Raw genomic sequence first — 19,950 nt, 5'->3', positions numbered from 1 at the left:
TTTGGTGTTTGCTCCACTGCGATTGTCAAGTCGAAGACTTTGAGATGAGATGAACCCTTCAGTTATGCCTGAACAAAGGCAAACTAAATATATTCCAATAAATAAAGGTTATAATGCCTATGCTCGTTCTAATAATGAGTTTTAATGAAAATGGAATAAAGGAGTTGAGGAACACCTGTTATAATCGATTTCACACAAGCACGTAGAAATTCTATATTTAGACTGATGTCCCTGCACTACCTCTACTAAAGGAAGTCTACGAAGCTTGAACAAATGAAAGATTTCAGAGAACCAAAATAGGAGTGTTCTAGAAGTCTAGTAATTGATTATACTAGTTCCATCATTCTTTCCGTATCTGATTAAAATGCCAAGCCAAAAAGAAGGGCATGTCATAAGGTTCACAAGGACCAAAAAAATGACATATTGATGACTGAAACCTCAGAAACTTTAAGGAGCTAACCTGAAACCAACCCATCAATTTTGACACTTGTCAAAGAGCTATAACTTTGAAAATATTAAAAGGTTAATGATTCTTTGAATATTTAGTGAACCCATGTTTTGTTATTTTCTTCAATTGTGAGCCTAAAAGAAGGATATTTTTCTTAAACAAACTTTCCATATTTTGAAAATAAAAAAAAGAAAATATTTTCAAACAGGACAATCTCTCTGGAGAGTTTAGCTTAAAAATTGACGAAGGTCCCTCAGATTTAGAATTTCAGAATCAGAAATTGGGGCAAAGAATTTGAATGATTAGGGAGAAAGAAAAGTAGATTTTTGCAAAGAAATGCGATGGTACACCTTGGTGTGGGAAAAGAATGAAGACGAATAGATCGAGAAGAGAATCAAGATTGCTTGAGAACCTTTTCACTGCTATTAATCAAGAAAAACATGCATTACACATACACGAATTTGTATCTGTGCATCAAACATCCATCATCATGTACATTCAAATCTTTAATTTTCCCCTCTCACGAGGGTACCATTAAAATTTCTCTTGAAATTTTGTCTTTTTCAAGGATATTTTCTCTTCTCATGATGACATTTAGTATAGTTGCATTCATATACATATTTTTTACAAATCTTTTAGGAAAAAATGAGATTAAAAGACAACAAGACATCCTTAACAAGAATGAGCAATCATCTTCAGATTCAATATTTTTGAAGAAAAAAATTTATCTCACTTGAGATAGTTTCACTTGAAACAGAAGATTTAGCTCACTTGAGATTTTTTTTCTTAAAACAAGATTCATCTCGCTTAAGATAGTTTCACTCGAAACAGAAGATTTATCTCACTTGAGATTGTTTTCCTAAAACAATATTCATCTCGCTTGAGATAGTTTCACTCGAAACATAAGATTTACCTCACTTGAGATTATTTTTCTTAAAACAATATTCATCTCGCTTGAGATAGTTTCACTCGAAACAAAAGTTTTATCTCACTTGAGATTGTTTTCCTAAAACAAGATTCATCTCGCTTGAGATAGTTTCACTCGAAACAGAAGATTTAGCTCACTTGAGATTGTTTTTCTTAAAACAATATTCATCTCGCTTAAGATAGTTTCACTAGAAACAGAAGATTTATCTCACTTGATATTGTTTTCATAAAACAACATTCATCTCGCTTGAGATAGTTTCACTCGAAGCAACAATTTTATCTCACTTGAGATAGTTTCACTCGAAACAGAAGATTTAGCTCACTTGAGATTGTTTTTCTTAAAACAAAATTCATCTCGCTTGAGATAGTTTCACTTAAAACAGAAGATTTATCTCACTTGAGATTGTTTTCCTAAAACAAGATTCATCTCGCTTGAGATAGTTTCACTCAAAGTAAAGATTTTATATCGCTTGAGACAGTTTTCACTTGAAACAAAAATTTTATCTCACTTGAGATATTTTTCTTAAAACAAACTTTGTCTCGCTTGAGACAGTTTTTACTCGAAACAAGAAATTTCATTTCACTCAAGATTGTTTTTCTTAAAACAAGATTCATCTCGGTTGAGAAAGTTTCACTTGAAATATAAAATTTGAAATTGTTTCACTTGAAACAATAAGTTTATCCCACCTAAGATTGTTTTTCTTAAAACAAACTATGCATTGCTTGAGGGATTAACATTTCCTTTGCTCAATTCACGGTATTTTGAATCAGCGATACCCCACTTGAGGGATTAACATTTCCTATTGCTCGATTCACAGTATTTTAAATCAGTAAAAGTCCTTCGAGCCATCAGTAAGTCTTTTGAGGATGATGCTTAAATCCTTCGGGTCATCTATAAGTCTTTTACGCAAGATGATAAACCTTTGGGTTATCCATAAGACCTTCGGGTAGGATGTTTTCACATTTTCTTTGCTCGATTCACGACATTTCGAATCAACGATGCCTCACATGAGGGACCAACATTTCCAGTAGAGAATTCATAATGAAGAACTTGTTCAACCTTTACTCAATTCACGACATTTCGAATCAGCAATGCCTCACTCGAGGGACCAATATTTCCAGTAGAAAGATCATGATAAGAAGAACCCGTAGCTTGAAGTGCATAGATTAAATCAAAAATAGCGCTCTATTATATTTGCTTTATTCCTGTTTCACGGCAATGAGCAAAGAGGGGCAATTGTGAGCACCATTTTTTTCTATTCACAACTGGCCCAACAGATCCGGGCCTCAATTACAAACAAACTCAAAGCCCATTCAAAGCCTGAACTCAGGCCTAATCCTACCCAAATAGGGTTTTTAAAACCCTAATATACCACAGTCATCACCAACCACCGCCGTCACTAGAGCTAGCCAGATCCGCCGCCACTGGAGCCAACCAAGTCTGTCGCCCATCTCCACTAGTCTGCTGCCACTGTTTCTGCCACCAACTGAAGCGCTACAGTGTCTTATTACCCAAATCAACACACAAACACAAATCCACACGTAAACATTTTTTTATTTAATCATTTCATGTCTGAAAATCAGCAAAAATATATGTAAAATGGGTTATATATAATCCTGAGTAAAATAATGTAATGGGGGCTCCCTCGAATTTCGAAAGACAGTAAAAAAATCAGCATTTTACATATTTTATTTTATTATTTTTCCACTAAAATGTACAAACTAAAAAACGGGAAAAGAGAGTGCTTACATTCGGTTAGAGCCTCACCGACGACAGAGGTCTTCTTCGGCCAATCCGAACAGTGAAAAAGAGCGCCTTTACAAGGGGAGCAACATACTTAGAAATCAGTTCGATCCAACGATGGACCGAGGAGATCGGAGCCCTGAAAATTCAGAGAGCCACAACCCTTTTTACGGTATTGGAGGTCATTTCATGCAAAAATGATCCCAGATCGACGACAGAGAGGTCGAGACCCTCCTAGTGAATTTTGGTAGCCAAATGCCACCGGAGACGACGCGAAGACTGGCGGCGGCTTGGACGGCAACACGATGACCGAATTCCTATAGAGAAGCTAGAGCTTCTCACTCTAAATTTTAAGGCTTCTCACTCTAAAATTTTTTAAAACAAAATAAAAAGAAAAAAAATCTTTTATAGAAAAATTTTAGGGAAAATTGCTCTTAAGTACCCCCAACGTTTCGCATAATTTTACAAAATGGTCCTATATAGGGACATGTATCATAATTTACCCATTTTTATTTGTACTTTATAATTGTTGGTATAATTACTGTTTAATCCCCTACTTTACGCATGTTTTTCAAGTTAGTCACCTATAAGGACCTTTTTGTGATTTACCCCTTTTTGTTCATGTTATATATTTTTAGGAAAAATTGACGTTTAGTCCCCCTATGTTAGCCGTGTTTTTTGTATTTTGGTCACTGGAGCTCCCTTTTCTAATTTATTGCACCTTTTATTATTCAGTTTTATTTTAATTTAATTTAGTCAATGTTTACTTCTGATTTAGCTACTGTTATTTTATTTTATGCATTTTGGTCACTGCATGTTTTCAATTTAGCTACTGTTTTTTATTTTGTTATATTTTAGTCCCCATCTACATCACTTTTATTTTAGATTTACTGCTAAAATTAGGAGAATTCTTAATTTGGCCCTCTCTTTTGCTCGAGGTTTCAATTTAATTATTCAAATCTTAAAATTAATTTAGATTAATATTAGAGCCTCCATTTTAGGTTAGATTTCAAATTAGTCTTTTAATTTAGGGAATAATATGAGTTGGCTCTCGCCTAAATGCTCGAGGGATCATCTAGGTTATTCTATTCAATAATTGGTTTAAAAAACAATTAAGGTTAATATTAGAACCTAGATTCCTAGATTTGTGTCTTTAGGTTCTTTAATTCTCATAATTCAACACTTTAGGATAGAGATAACCTTAAATTACCCTTATTTAATTAGGACGAATAAAATTTATTTCATTTTATTTTTAAACCTAAGACAATGTTCACTTAGTAAGGAATTAATGGTATATATCCCGCAAGTATGCTCATGGGTTACTACTAGTGACTCCCGAAATAGGTCGACATCCTTTTCAAAACTGCATCATGATTTCTGAAATTAAGGCAATGTCCGGTTATTAGGAACAATAGTTGATCCTCCGCATTTATGCTAGGGGGCAAATGTTATCGGCCTTAATAAACGAATACCCTTTTTAACTTTGCATCCGTAATGATTTTTTTAAAATTAAATAAAGATCAAACTCAAAATTTTCGATTTTAAATATAGGGTAATCAACTAGGTACCAATTTTTGGGCGCTTGTGGGGTACTAATCATTTCCCACGCGTAATTGGCTTCTGAACCTGATTTTTGGATTTTTACAGACCCTAAAACTCGATATTTTGATAAAAATAAAATGTTTTATTAAAATCACATTGTTTTTATGGTGTCCCAATCGCACCTTAAATGATTGGTGGCGAATCCTCACATTTCGAAATACTTTTCAAAGAAACAACTCTGAGTCGATATCGGTATTTCCCGCCGGTGTCGACAAACAGAGAAAAGAGCGCCGCTAGAATGGAGTTTAGCTTGTGAGGAAAACGTGAAGAAACAAAAACAGAGATTGACATTTTTCTTCTTGTGCTTGGTGTAGGTCTTCTTCTTCCTCTTCTTTGTGCCACCTCTAAGATGTTCATTAATCAAAAACAGAAGGTGGCGGTGACGCAGTGGAAAGACAAATGAAGTTAACGAAGTTTGATGAGGAAGAAGATGGGAAAGAAAAAATGGGAACGACAGGTGAGGAAGATGGGGATAATAAAAATATATAAAAATAATATTAATAAAATATTAATTAATTAAAAATAATAAGCAAATGGCATTTCAAACCTAATGTATAAAGTTCAATGAGTAAATTGAAAAGATTAAAAGTATAGTAAGTGAAATATGAGACAGAAAAAAGTTCAGTAATAAATTTGTAATTTACCGTAATAATAATAATAATAACTAAAATAATATTAAAATTATACAAAATTATATATATATATATAGAGAGAGAGAGAGGGAGAGAATAACATTAATAATATGAAAAGATATGAAATGCAATAAATAAAATCAAATGACTAAATATGGAATAAGGGACTTAATTGCGAAGAAATAAAATGAAAGGATAACATTAAATAAGTTCTATTAAAATAAGGATCAAATTAAAAGGAACATGACAGTGAAAGGATCAAAAGAAAATATCCCTAAAAATTAAAACATGCATAGACCTCCTTCGGATAAGGATCGACACGAGTTAGGTCACCCGCATATTCAAGCGTTGATCGAGCTTGACCGCTTCAGTATACAAGATAAAAAAAAGGTAACTCTATTTTTTCTTTATTTTTTATGTTTGGTCATATTCCTCTTATCATTGTTAATTGTATCATTTGTATATCATTATCGTCGACTGTCACCAGTGGTCACCACCAATAATGATAGAATCCTTAAAATGTCTTATTCGAGCTCCTTGTCTGTTCTTAAGCCCAAATTTTCATCAATTTCCTTTTAAAAGACCTATATAATTGTACACCTAAAAAGCTTAAAAATTTACCTTTGATAGTGATGAATCTACCGTTCAATTATGTTTCGAATGAGATATGATGATTCTCGATGTATGATGAGGCATTTCACAAGTTAAGATCAATGATATAAGGCTTTGTATGAGATTTAGGGTTTTGACATTTTATCTTTTAGCTCAGTTTTAACTTTAGTTTTGTTAACTTTTTCTCTCTCATATTTGGGGTTAGAGTTTAGGTTACTTATGGTTTAAGGGTTTGGTTAAATTATTATTTTTCTATTTAGGGTTTGAGTTTATATAATGGTTGGATAAAGTGAAGGTTGGTTGAGGGGGGTTATAAAGGGGCTTCGAGTGTTGTGGATGAAGGATGAGAGTGGCAAAGTATTGATGGGAGTTTCAAATGAGACAGTAATATTAAATTGCGATCACAACACAATGTAATGATAGAATCATAATATTTTTCAAGATCATCACAACACTGCATTCATAATATAAAACTATAATTATTTTTGAAAAAAAAAATCACTTTGTAAAGTCTACAACATCCGCGACCGCAACGACAACTGCAACACCAATTGCTATTTAGTACTATGCCGCAATATGCTCTTTTTTGTATGGGTTTCTTTTTTTTTTCTTCTCTAAAAACTTCCCTTCTTTTTGGTTGACCTTCGATTCTCCACTTTTGTTATCTTTGTAGATCTTCCCAAAGATCAGTTAGAGAGTTGACCTAATTGAATCAATGGGGTGGCTCAAGGCAGACTATAAGGGCCAGAGATGTTCAAAATCGAATATTTGCATTTTTCGGATACTCAAAATGTCGTCTACCCAAGATTTTTAGGTATCAAAACTCGAGTACCCGTATTTTGGATTCACATGTACCCGATTCATATCTTTTTTTTTACTTTTTTAAAATTATTTTATTTTAAAATAATTAGATAAAAAATTCTAAAATTTATAGTTCTATAATACATAATCTATTTATAAAATTTAAAAATTAAAATTATATAATTAAAAGATAAAACTTATTAAAAATACAATTAGATTTAAAATATTTTGAAGTTAAAAGAATTAATTTAGATTGTTAGGGTGAAATAATTTTAAAATTAATAATTTATAATGTTACAGTGAAATGATCTAAGAATTAGAAATTTGAAATGTTAGGGTGAAATAATTTGGGAATTAGGAATAAAAGATATAATATAAAATTAAAATAAAATATAAGAAATCAGATATTGGGTCGATAGCAACCGGTTAAAGGATATTTTGTGACCCGAAAACTCGGGGAAAATAGCAGATCGGGTACTCAACCCATAAAATCGAATATTTTTATTATAAATACCCGGTATTTTTTAATCGGGTCGACGGGTTGGGTGTTTTTAAACACCCCTAATAAGTAGGGGTATTCAAAATCGGGTACTCGTATTCTCGTGTATCAAAACTATTGGGTACCCGTGATATTTAGGTACCAAAATGTTGGTCCATGTCTCGACCCGTTAAATTCGGATACTCGTAAGTCGGGTATCTGTAAAACTCGGGTACCCACATTTTCAGGTCACTAGTACTCAATTCAGTTTTTTATTTTTTTTCTTTAAATTATTTTATTTTAAAAAATTATATAGGTAAATTCTAAAATTTAAATTTCAAAATTCTATAATATAGAATTCACTCATAAAATTTTAAAATTTAAATTATATAATTAAAAGATAAAAATTATTTAAAATAAAATTAAATAAATACACTTAAATTTAGTGTAAAAAAATAGTTTGAGAAATAATTTAGGTTGTTAGGGTAAAATAATTTAAGAAATTAATAGTTTAAAATGTTATGGTGAAATCATTTAAGAAATTAAAAATTTAGAATTTTAGGTGAAATAAATTTAAAAATTAGGAATAAAAAAATAAAAATAAAAAAAATATGTAAGAAACCGAGTATTGGGTCGGCGGATACCCGGTTAAGCATTATTTTATGACACGGGCCCGACCTGAAAATCTGTAAAAAAAAATAGTGAGTAGGGTAACTGACCTGAATTCATGTATTTTCATTATAAATTCCCGATAGTTTTATATTGGATCAGTGGGTTAACAGGCAAGATCATCCAAGTCGGATGTTTTTAACACCCCTATTAATATGGGCGGCACTAATGTTGTAAAATCAGGTAATCGGATAGGTTTCAGTCGTATCTTGGCAGGTCGGATAAAATCATGTACATGTCAACTTAGGTTGATTTGACACCAGATCCAGATTGGGTTCAGGTCAGGTCAAATCAGTTCTGGTTATTTTCAGGTTGATTTGACACCAGATCCAGATCTGGTTCAGGTCAGGTCATTTTTAGTTCTGATCGATGTCAGTTCAAGTCAAAACAGTTCAGGTCCGAAGCAGATAAAGACCAGGTTAATTTAGGTTCAGGTGGACTTCAGTCGAATCTCGTTCAGATTGGGTCACATCATTGACAGATAAAATTCAGGTCGGATGTTTACCAGATACGGATTGAGTTCATGTCGGTCGTTTTTATTTTTGGATTAATTATTTTGTCATCTTTCGTGATTGTTGAATTGCAAGTTGTAATTGTATATGATTTCGAGTAAATTAAGAGAAAAATAAATATACATGGATCAATTTTGTAAAAAAATATAAATTCAAGGACGAAATTGAAGAAATGTAAAATTACAAATAAAATTTTAAAATATAAATTAAACAACACATATAGGTAAGGGACTAAATTGAAATAAATTTAAAATGTGAGGTTTAAATTCATATAAAAAGGACTAAATTAAACACATTTAAAAAGTTATGGGCCAGTTACAAAAATATAAATAACAATTAACAATGGACCAAATGAAGATGCAAATATAAATTTAAGGACTAAATTGAATATATAAAAGTCAAAGACTTAAAATTGATATAAATTTAAAAAAAAATGATTAAATCGAAATAAATGCAAAATATGAAGAAATAATGAAAAATATAGTAAATTGTATTCATTTAAAAAATTGAAAAAAAATATAATATATATATATAATATAAGTTTATATATAAACTATATATATAAACTATATATGTAAACTATATATATGTAAACTATATATGTATAAACAATAAAAAGTATATAGTTTATAAACTATAATTTATATTAATATAGTATATATATATATATATATATATATATATTATTCAAAGTGAGTGGTGGGAGAAAACTTTTTAAAATAAAGATTTTTTTGTGTGATTTTTTTTTTATTTGGGAATTTAGAGGGAAATTGGGAAATTTAGAGGGAATAGAAAATTTTGGAGGGAAATTGAGAATTGAGATTTTATTTAGAAAGATATTTTGGGTTAATTAGACTCATGCTCCTCCAACAATCATCATTTTTCTACTTGTATTTGATTTTTGATTTCTTTCATTTTAGTCATGGTTTAATTGTAGATTATATATGTAAAATATAAGTTTATATATAAACTTTATATAGTATATATATGTATGTATAACTAATATAAGTAATCTATAGATTATATATATATATATATATATATATATTATAGAAACACTATGCATAAACTATATAAAGTAATAAAGTATATAGTTTATAAAAAAAACCTAAATCATGAACCCTAAACCTTCAATCCTTATCCCTAAACCCTAACATGCAAAATAAATACTAATTATGCAAATGAAATTAATATGACATGTACTACTATTTATGAACCATATAATATGCAATGTGACATACATTATAATTACACTATATAATTTCATTTCTTTTTTATTTTTTTTAATTTATATTTTATATATATAATATAATATATATATATATATATATATATATATAACCTATATATATATATATATATATATATATATATATATATATATATATATATATATATATATATATATATATATATATAAACTATATAAAGCAAATTACTTATATAGTTTATAGATCACTATGCATGAACTATATAAAGTAATAAAGTTTATAGTTTATAGAAACCCTAAACCCTAAATCATAAACCCAAAAGCCTAAAATGTAAACCATAAATACTAAACCCTAATCATAAACCCTAATATATGTATTACATGCATACATGTATATATGCATAATGTGTGTATTAATGTATGTGTATCATACATAAAAAAATACATCAGTAAATAATGAAGTTATAATTTGATTTTATGATATGTATGCATATATGTATGTATATATGTATGTATGTATGATGCATGCATTACATAGACTATCGTGTAAATAAGATTAAAAGTTTAATATTTTAATATATATTTTAATTTAAAAATATTATAAAAATATATTGATGTGTGTATGATACATATGTTATATGCATATATTATGTATGTATATATGTATGTATGATGCATGTTTAAAATTTTAAGCTTTTTAATTTAAATAAATTTTAAAATTTTATAAATGTGGTACATGTCAACGAACAATTTTTTAATAATCGTGATGGATCAAAATTTAAATTTTTATGCTCTTTTTATTAATTAATTTGATTCAATAAAATGTAAAAAAAATTATAAAGAAAATTATAAAGTAAAATGATTTGTTAACAAATTTAAAGCCAACAAATATTATTAGACTTTGAAATTCCAAAAGTGTGATTGTATTTTACAATAAAGATACCGTGCATAAAAACACAGGGAAAATGCTATAGAATATTTAATAATGTTGTGGGTTAGGATTACTAGATGCTTAACTCTTGGATTCTGGATTAACTAATAAATTATTTTTTATTGGTTCTTGAATGCGATTGTAAATAGCAATTTATGGACCTTCATACATTATTAACTGTACTCCACAACCCTTGGTCCACGTAGCTACACATACCAACATGTTCAATTATTATATAAGGTTTGTAAGTATAAAGGTTGAACAGTGACACATTCAGCCATGCCTCTCGCATGCCTTGGGTTCCTTTCATCAAATATAATATTCATACTTGTTATTCAATACATATAAACTTGGAAATTGGATTATAGGATGTTCGGCTTTATTTTACGATTTTCGATGATTTTTTAATAGTTTTTTTTTTTTGTAATTCGTTTATTGATTTAGTTTGATTTGTTCGTATTTATTTTTCGTTCGATTATTTTGGTTGAGTTCTTAACCTTTTCTATGTATGATTTTTATATGATCTAAAGTGATTAGTTTCAATGTTATTAAAAAATGTTTAAATATAACACTAACGATTTTTATTAAAATAATTAGATTATAGTGTAAATAATTAATATGTATATAAGTATGATTTTATGATATGTATGCATGTATGTATGATGCATGCATGAATTACATAGACGACAACAACAACAACAACAAAACCCTATTCCCATATGCAATGAGATACGGGGGAGGTAGGGTAGTAAGCTACCCCCAACGCCAGGTTGAGAGCAGCTTCCGCTGAAGACCTCCAACAATAAGAAAAATAAAAATAAAGATAAATGACATGCATGTATAAATAAATAAATACATAGTTGAACAATCTTCATATGCAGTCTTCATATTCACGTATGTATTGGAATTAATCCCTGCAAATAAATCATTGCGTAAAAATCTCTGCATATAGACAGAAACGTAAGTCTCGGCTAAATTTAGAAGGAGGAAACATGCAGAGAAGGATACACAGAATTCAGCGATAGCAAGCTACGAGAAGGAATAAAGTCAAATGGGTTAAAACCTATAACTAAGGCAACATTACTTCGCTACCCTAGTTCTAAGCCTTCATAAATTCCAATGATAGAAACCTATAAAATGTAGAAGTCATGGAAATTAATACAAAGGCATTAAAAAGAAGACAGAGATGATACACCCTATGGTTATGACCCACACTACTCGACTACCCTGGTCTTAAGTCTCCATACTTTCCTATCAGAGCTCATGTCCTCGGTAAGGGCTAAATCCTTTAAATCAAATCTCAAGCAGTCTGCCCACTTCCTCCTTGGTCGTCCTCTCCTATACAAAGATGCATTACATAGACTATCGTGTAAATAAGATTAAAAGTTTAATATTTTAATAGATATTTTAATTTAAAAATATATTGATGTGTGTATGATACATATGTTATATGCATATATTATGTATGTATATATGTATGTATGATGCATGTATTAAAATTTTAAGCTTTTTAATTTAAATAAATTTTAAAATTTTATAAATGTGGTACATGTCAACGAACAATTTTGTAAACTAAAATATCTATTAAAATATATTGATGTGTGTACATACATACATGTATGATTCATAATTCATATTTTACTATAACATTTTAAAATTAATCATATTAATTAGTATGATTTATTATAAACTCAAAATATCACAATTTTATTAAAATCTTATATTTCATCAATGGTGATATATAAATCAGGTAAATGTCAAGTCAAGTAAATATCATATCATATCAATAACAAGTCGGATCATTTATAGGTCAGGTTCATAACAAGTCAGGTTGAAAACATGTCGGGTAATACCAGTTATTTACCAGGTCAATCTCGGGTTCGGGTTCATATCAGTCATATGCAGGTCGGGTTCGGGTATCATATTTTCGGTTCAATTCGGGTTCAGGTCGGGTTCAGATACACAATTTCCAAGTCCAACTCGGGTTCAGGTCAACACCAATTTTGACTTGAGTCGGTTTCGGATCGCTGCAGCGCAGGTCAAAAACAGTTTTGACTCGAGTCGGTTTCAGTTAGTTTTACAGGTCGGGTCAGCTTTTTACACCCCTAGGCGGCACCGGACGTGAATAATTGGGGAATTTAATGCCCTTAATTTCATGGGATTTTGAATATGTAAAGATATTATGATTGTTTTAATAATATATTTTTTAATGATAATATGTTTTTTTTGTATAAACTCCCAGTACAAAAGTCAAACCATTACAAAGCATAATCCAACATTTCAAATTGGCCTAGATAAAACCTTGGTTTATAACACATGAGAATGAAACATTTGATTGTATGTTGGTTTTCAAGTACATGTTGAGTGTTTAGAGGTGTTTGATCAACATACATGATGCTTGTATTCTTTCTTTCTTTTTTTTAAGAAAAAGCTCGGTTTAACTATTTAAGGCATCCAAAATGATAAATAACTCCAATAAGTTTTGCAGTTTCGAAATTTTAGTCCAAGTTTTAAAACTTTATGGTAAAGTTTCGAAACTCTTCCCCTAATTTTGAAACTTCATGTACTAAAATAATAAATAACTCTTTTAAACCTGAAATTGGTTATAAATCTTTATTTGCATAAACCCTAAACCCTTAAGTTGTAATACATTGATTATTAAAGGCTCCAAAGAGAACATTAATTTGCATAAGGATACAAATGTGTATTTTAGATAGTGATATTAAATTTTAAATCGATCCTTAACTTTTTAATTACATTTTGGTGTCTAAATTTTGAAAAGTTTCAAGCTGATCCCTAATCAAGATATCATTTTGGAAACGATTAATGTTCGTTTTAAATCTATGTATGAGCTATAAATTTATCGTAAGTCGATGCATGTTCAAATAATGATTGTTTATATTCGATTTTTGTCCTCTAATAACATTTTCTGCCCAATTTTCGTTTAAAGCGAATTGAGGATATTACACAAATCAAATAAATGATTTTCGTTATGTTCTGATAAGATATTATTATGATGAGCCTTAAAACAATTCATTGCATTTTATCAAATCTAATATCGATAAACTCCTTTTACCTTCTCCACGTTAAGTAAATTAGAATTATCATTACTGGGAGCTACCAACTACTATGTGTCTACTGCATATACTTATATATATATGAATAGATATTATCCATCTACTGATTCATTTAATAATTGAATCGAACGAGTGTTGATACAAGTGGCTGGGATTAAAGAATTTAATCTTGTAAGGCCAAGTTTGAATTCTACCACTATCACTCTTGGTGGACATATGTAAATTCCTATGTAAATCCCAATTGGGTTTTAGGTATGCTCTGGACTGGGGGAGCCACCCTTGACCTAAACTTTTTTGTAACAAAAAAAATATTAATTGTTAGCTATTATGTTATATATTGTTTAGTACAATGTTATTAAATTAAAATGTTAATGCAATCTTTTTAATTAATTCTTAATATATTAATTGTTTTCTAAACATTTTACTAATTTAAAACTCTTAATTTAGAATTATTTAACATATTAACTAAATCATGAAGTAATATGTGAGTTAAAATAATTTTAACACTTAAAATTATAATTATAATTTTATGCTATGAAAAAGTTGATATATGTGATTATAAAAGTTATTTTATTTTTATTAATATTTTATTTATGTTTTCAATTATGTAATACAATTGTGTAATAATATGATATCATAACTTAAAACTTAAACGTTTAGTAATAGGATTTTTATTTATAAAAATAATAATAATAGGATTTTGATGAAAAAAATGTTTAATAATAGTTGTATTTGTATACTAAATGTAATTTTTATCAGTTAAAAATCATACTTTGTAAAATTAATTGTAAATTAACCTACTAGATTTCAATTAAAGAAATACATTTTTTTACTTTTATATATTTAGTTCATTTGAGTTTAAGTAAATTAACAAAATCTACATTACTTAAAGAGGGAAAAAAGTGTAATTGATTTTAAACTTAATGAAAGTAATAAAATTTTTATATTTACATTTTTATTAATATTAAGGGTAAAATTAAATTCCATCATTCAACTTTTCTCTTACTTTTATTTAGGTCATTAAGTTTAACAATTTTTAATTCAATCATTAAACTTTTGAATTACTTATGTTCTGATCTCTCTACCGTTAAATAACAAATATTGTAATAACATATTACATGTCAGACGATGTGATGACATATTCACTGTTCAGATTCCTATAAATGTCATTTTTATCTTCTTTTTCCTTCCTTCTTATTTTCTCTCCCTCTGTTGAACCTATTCAGATTCGGACTAGGATGTCATCCATTGGTCTGATCATCAATAATGATGGCCGATGGGTCCCAAAATTTTTAGGGTATTTTCATTTCCTTTTTATTTTAATGTATTTATATTATATTTTCCTCCTTGACTTAAGCAAACGGGGTAACAAGAGAGAGAGAGAGAGAGAGAGAGATAAGAAGATTGAGAAAGGGCTCAAGCGAGAGTAGGGATGGGCATGGCCCCCAAATTCAATGGTTCCTACCCGATTGAGTCGGATTTTTCTAAAAAAAAATTAGATTCAGATTCGGTTGGTTCGGGTTTTTTAGAAATTGAGTTTGGGTTGGGTCAAGTTCGATTTTAGAGTTAAAAATATCCGACCCAAGAAAAACATATACTTTTTCCTTTATATTTACGGATAATTATAATAATATCACTCTATATATTATTTTTTTCAATTAAATCCCTATTTTTATTAAATAAAAATAATATATTTTTAATAAATATATTATTTATAGTCGGGTTGGATTCTAGTCGAGTGTATATTTTTCGGGTCGGATCGAGTTGACAAAAAATTTAACCTGATTTGACCCATGTTCATCTCTAAACAAGAGCTACTAGCAAAGGCAAGCTTATTGTTATTCCATTCTAATGCCATCTTTAATTTTACTTCTTATTATTTGCAATTTATTCCACCAAATAAATCATTATCAATGTCTTTTTAATTAATCATTAGTATCCGGTCTTACAAAAGCGAAGACGACCCTCCCCACCCAGTTTGTTCCATTCACAAACGCTATGATTCAAACCCCTAACATTACTTAAAAAATCTAGAACCTCATCCCACTAGACCAATTGGTTCTTGATATTATTAGAGTTCACATCATGTTACCTTCAATGTATTAGAGCCTCAATATCAGAGAAATCATGTGGATTACGATCTTTTTATAATTTAATGAATGATTTAAAAAGGAATAATTTGAAAATTTAATGATTAAATTAAAAAATTAACTTTAATAATCAAAATAAGAGTGAATGTTAAACATGAAATTTATAATTTATTTAAATATTAAACTAGGTTAACGTTATCTAAACTCGATTTTTGAGCAATTTTTTGTACAAATTCAGATAAAATAATAGAATTGAACGTTATTAATTTTAAACATTTAAAAGGGATATACAAAAAGATTTGCAATAGGCACTTTTTGAGCTCCACACTTTGGGTAATTGATATTTGAAAATAAAATGACATAATAAGAAATTTAATAATTCCAATTCCAATATATAAATAATTATCCTAAATATAAATATTTCACACAAAAATAATAATTTTCTTACTTAAAAAATCAATATAGATAGATAAATAATAAACACACATCACCTAAATAAAAAAGGCTTAAGATCATGAACTAAATGAATGTTCCCAAGGGAACAAACAAGAAACCATGGCTTTGTGAAGTACAAGGCCATGCCAAATTTAAGAATCAAATTCACCAAAGAACTCAACATTCTTCAAAACCTGTTGGGATGGTTTTCCATGTCTGTTTTTTTTTTTTTTTTTTTTGTTAAAGCAATTAATTGAGTAAAATAGGTAATGATATCATAATTCAGTTACCTATTATGCTTTTAAATTTGATTAAGCAACCCAATGCTTGCTCAAATTCACTGCCTTCCATGGCGATTGTGAAGCGACAGTAGCCTGGAATTCCGGTCCACAAGACAGTGTTGATGCACAAGCCAGTGTTGATGCACAAGCCAGTTGTCTTGGCAACGGCTTCCCTCAGAGATGCATCATTTAGCCTAATTTCATAGGCGGCATCCTTTTCACCACCGTCTCTGTGTTTAAGTGAATGGTTGAGCTTGACAGCCCTGTCGAGGAAAGAGGGCTTTGCCACCATTGAAACACCACCACATGGTCTAAGCACACTCCATCCACAACTTTCAAGGACCTATTACGAGAATAGTAGCAAAGAGAACTGCTTAGGTTGAGAAAATTGCCACTCAAAACTAGCATTTAAACAATGCACTCAAGCAGAATAAACAGGCCAGGATAACTTGATAAGGCAGTAACTCAGTTGTAATTATAGAAAATCAGTTTAGTTACCGATGTAGATCAATTGCTTATTTCTAACAGTGGTAAGGTAAGATTCAAATTTGCACCTGCTTCAAGAATACATTTCACACCATGTTAAGAGGGACAAATGTTCAAAAAGGATAAGAGCTAGATAGAAGGCAGAATCATGAAAAAACGAAGGAAAACGTGGTGCAGAGAAAAATCAGCCCCAGCTATATTGTTTAAATTCTATTTTTTGTTTTAGTTTATACAAAAATGCTCTATTTAGTCAAAAGATTCTTACTGGAAAAACTGATAGGATTTTTTTTTTTTATAGGAATGGAAAGCCTCGTTAAAAACCTCATTCTTGATTAAGGAGCTTGATAATAAGCTCCTTAATCAGCAGAAGGAGGAAAAAAATGCCTTTAATTTTATTACTAACGGAAAAATTACATAAGATACAACCATTACACCAATAACAATACATAAAACTTAAAAACATCCCCTGGCATAAAAGCCTTTACAGTACATAAAACTTAAAAACACCCCCTGCCATAAAAACCTTCACAGTAGAATAGAAAACCATAGTTGACTCCTAACAATCAACCTATCCCACTCTTAGCTAGATTGTTTGCCTCCCCATTGCACGCTCTTGGAATCCACCTCACTGAATGTACCTTACTAGTGATGAATGTACCTCACGACAGCCATTGAAAGGAGGAAAAGAGTACATTTTTTTATAGGAATAACAGGCCTCATCACACACCTCCTCCTTGATTAACGGAGTCTGATAATCAGCTCCTTAATTTAACCACTCAAGTAGCAACCAAAAACCTAAAACTCAAACAATAAAACCCACTGATAATGCCTAACAATCAACCAATTCCCATCTTTGCTAAACTATCAACCTCCCCATTACACACCCTTGGAATCCATCTAGCTGAGTGCACCCTATCCGAGAAGAGTGATAAAATCTCCTTAACTAAAGGTAAGATAAAAATAGGGGCCAAAGTTGGGGTCAATATCCATTCCACAGCCGACTTGCAGTCACTTTCCACAATCAACCTTCCAACAGTAACCCAACAAGAAGACAAATAGATTTCAATTCCTCTCTTAATAGCCTTTAACTCTGCAACCTGGGGGGACCTTGACCTATATTTTCTGAAAAAGTCAGAAGAAAGTTGTTGTTCCAGTCTCTCAAAATACCTCTTATACCTCCATTTGTGCCATCAAGTCTAACAGCTCCATCAAAATTCATCTTCAAAAAATCAACAGGGGGTGGGAACCAACGAATCACCTGAACATTCTTAGGATTAAGAGCCTTAATACCGTCTGCAAGAGATGGATCACCAATCAGCACATCCTCCTGAATAGGAAACTTAGGGTACTTGGCTAGAAACCATTTAGATAACCTGAATCTAGCAATAAAAAACAGAGACATCCTATCAAGGGGAGCACCTTCGAACACCATTGTGTTCCTAGCTTTTCAAATCGACCAAAATACTACTCCCGGAATAAATTTCCAAATCAATGATTTCCCCCTCAGTTCACCCCAAGAGCTGATCAAAGAAGGTGGGTCCTTTGGAAGTACCAAAGCTATATCCCAAAAGCTTACTATCTTATACCATAGTTCCCAAACTACAACACACGAAATAAATAAATGTTGCATTGATTCCACTTGTTCCTTACAAAAAGGACACAGAATTTCATCTCCTAGCTGCATTCCTCTCTTCACCAATTCTTCTCTAACTGCCACTTTCTGATGAGCTAGCTGCCACAGGAAAGCTTCAACACGAGGAGGAGATAATCCCTACCACACCCCTTTAAACCACATATCAGAACCCCCCGATACCTTCCCGAGTACATTTCTACAAGATTTTACTGAAAACAATCCATCCCCACTTGCAGACCAAGAAAGAAAGTCTTCTACTGATTCTGTCAGTTTAAAGTCATTCAATTTTGTCATCAATTCCAGCCACTGCTCCAATTCCCAGTCACATAAATTCCTTCTGGTTTCGACGTTCCACACCCAACCATTCGAATCAAAACAGCCAAACTCAGCAACCTTACCCTATCTGTTTGTAGACAACACATACATTCTAGGGAAAAGATTTTTTAAAGGAACCTCGTCAGCCCATGTATCTGTCCAAAATGAAATAGACTTTCCATTCCCCACTTTCAACTTAGAGTGTGATCTGATACATTCACCCTCCGAGTCATTCTTCAAGAAATTGTTAGCAATACCTCTCACAATCCAAGAAGATTTGGGCGAAAACACCTTGCTAATAGACATGGAATTACAGCTAACCTTGTGTCTACAACATAACACACTTTTCCACAAAGTATTCTTTTCATTGGCAAACTTCCACACCCATTTTCCCAAAAGAGCCTGATTAGAAAGATTCACATCAAAAACACCAAGAACACCAGAATTCAGAGGCTTGCAAACTGATTTCCAATTAACCCAGTGTATCCTCCTTTTTTCCTCATTACCCCCCATAGAAATCTGGCCATTAATGAATTGAGCTTCTTACCAATAATGCAAGGCATTCTAAAAAGTGATAAGAAAAATATTGGTAAGGAAGTAAGCACCGACTTCAATAAAATTGTCCTGCCAGCCAAAGAGAGACAAGAAGCTTTCCAGCCGGCAAGTTTGGAGCTAAAATTCTTGAAAACTGGATCCCATAGAGCTTCTGAGTTTTTCTTAGCACCGAGAGGAAGTCCCAAGTAATCTGTTGGAAAGGAACCCACTGAACAGCCCACTGCTAATGCCCACTCTGTTAAAACTTCCTCTTCCACATTAATACCAAGCAGCTTGCTCTTAGCTAGATTTAGATGCAACCCTGTCATAATACTAAAAATCCTCAACACTCTCTTGACATTTTTAATCTGGGAGAGGGAAGCTTGACAGAAAATGATCAAGTCATCTGCAAATTGGAGATGTGACAACCGAACAGAGTTTTCAGATTTCCCAATAACAAAGCCTTGAAACAGACCCCTGTCTACTGCTTTAGTTATCATCAAATGAAGCAGCTCACCTACAATGTTAAACAG

General features: G+C 30.9%; 1 protein-coding gene across 1 annotated transcript; it reads right to left on the bottom strand.

Moving 5' to 3' along the window:
- Nucleotides 1-18,382: 18,382 nt before the first annotated feature.
- On the bottom strand, nt 18,383-19,917 carry LOC120199656. The gene is made up of 3 exons (XM_039200692.1): nt 19,489-19,917; nt 19,022-19,402; nt 18,383-18,706 (listed from the first exon to the last, which is right to left on the bottom strand). Exons 1-3 carry the CDS (start codon nt 19,915-19,917, stop codon nt 18,383-18,385), a joined length of 1,134 nt encoding a protein of 377 aa, XP_039056623.1.
- Nucleotides 19,918-19,950: the final 33 nt, after the last annotated feature.

Source organism: Hibiscus syriacus, unplaced genomic scaffold (assembly GCF_006381635.1).
Source record: "Hibiscus syriacus cultivar Baekdansim isolate YM2019G1 unplaced genomic scaffold, ASM638163v2 tig00000340_pilon, whole genome shotgun sequence".
Lineage (NCBI taxonomy): Eukaryota > Viridiplantae > Streptophyta > Magnoliopsida > Malvales > Malvaceae > Hibiscus > Hibiscus syriacus.
The sequence above is the reverse complement of the archived record's forward strand: the minus strand, read 5'-3'. Positions and strand labels throughout refer to the sequence as shown.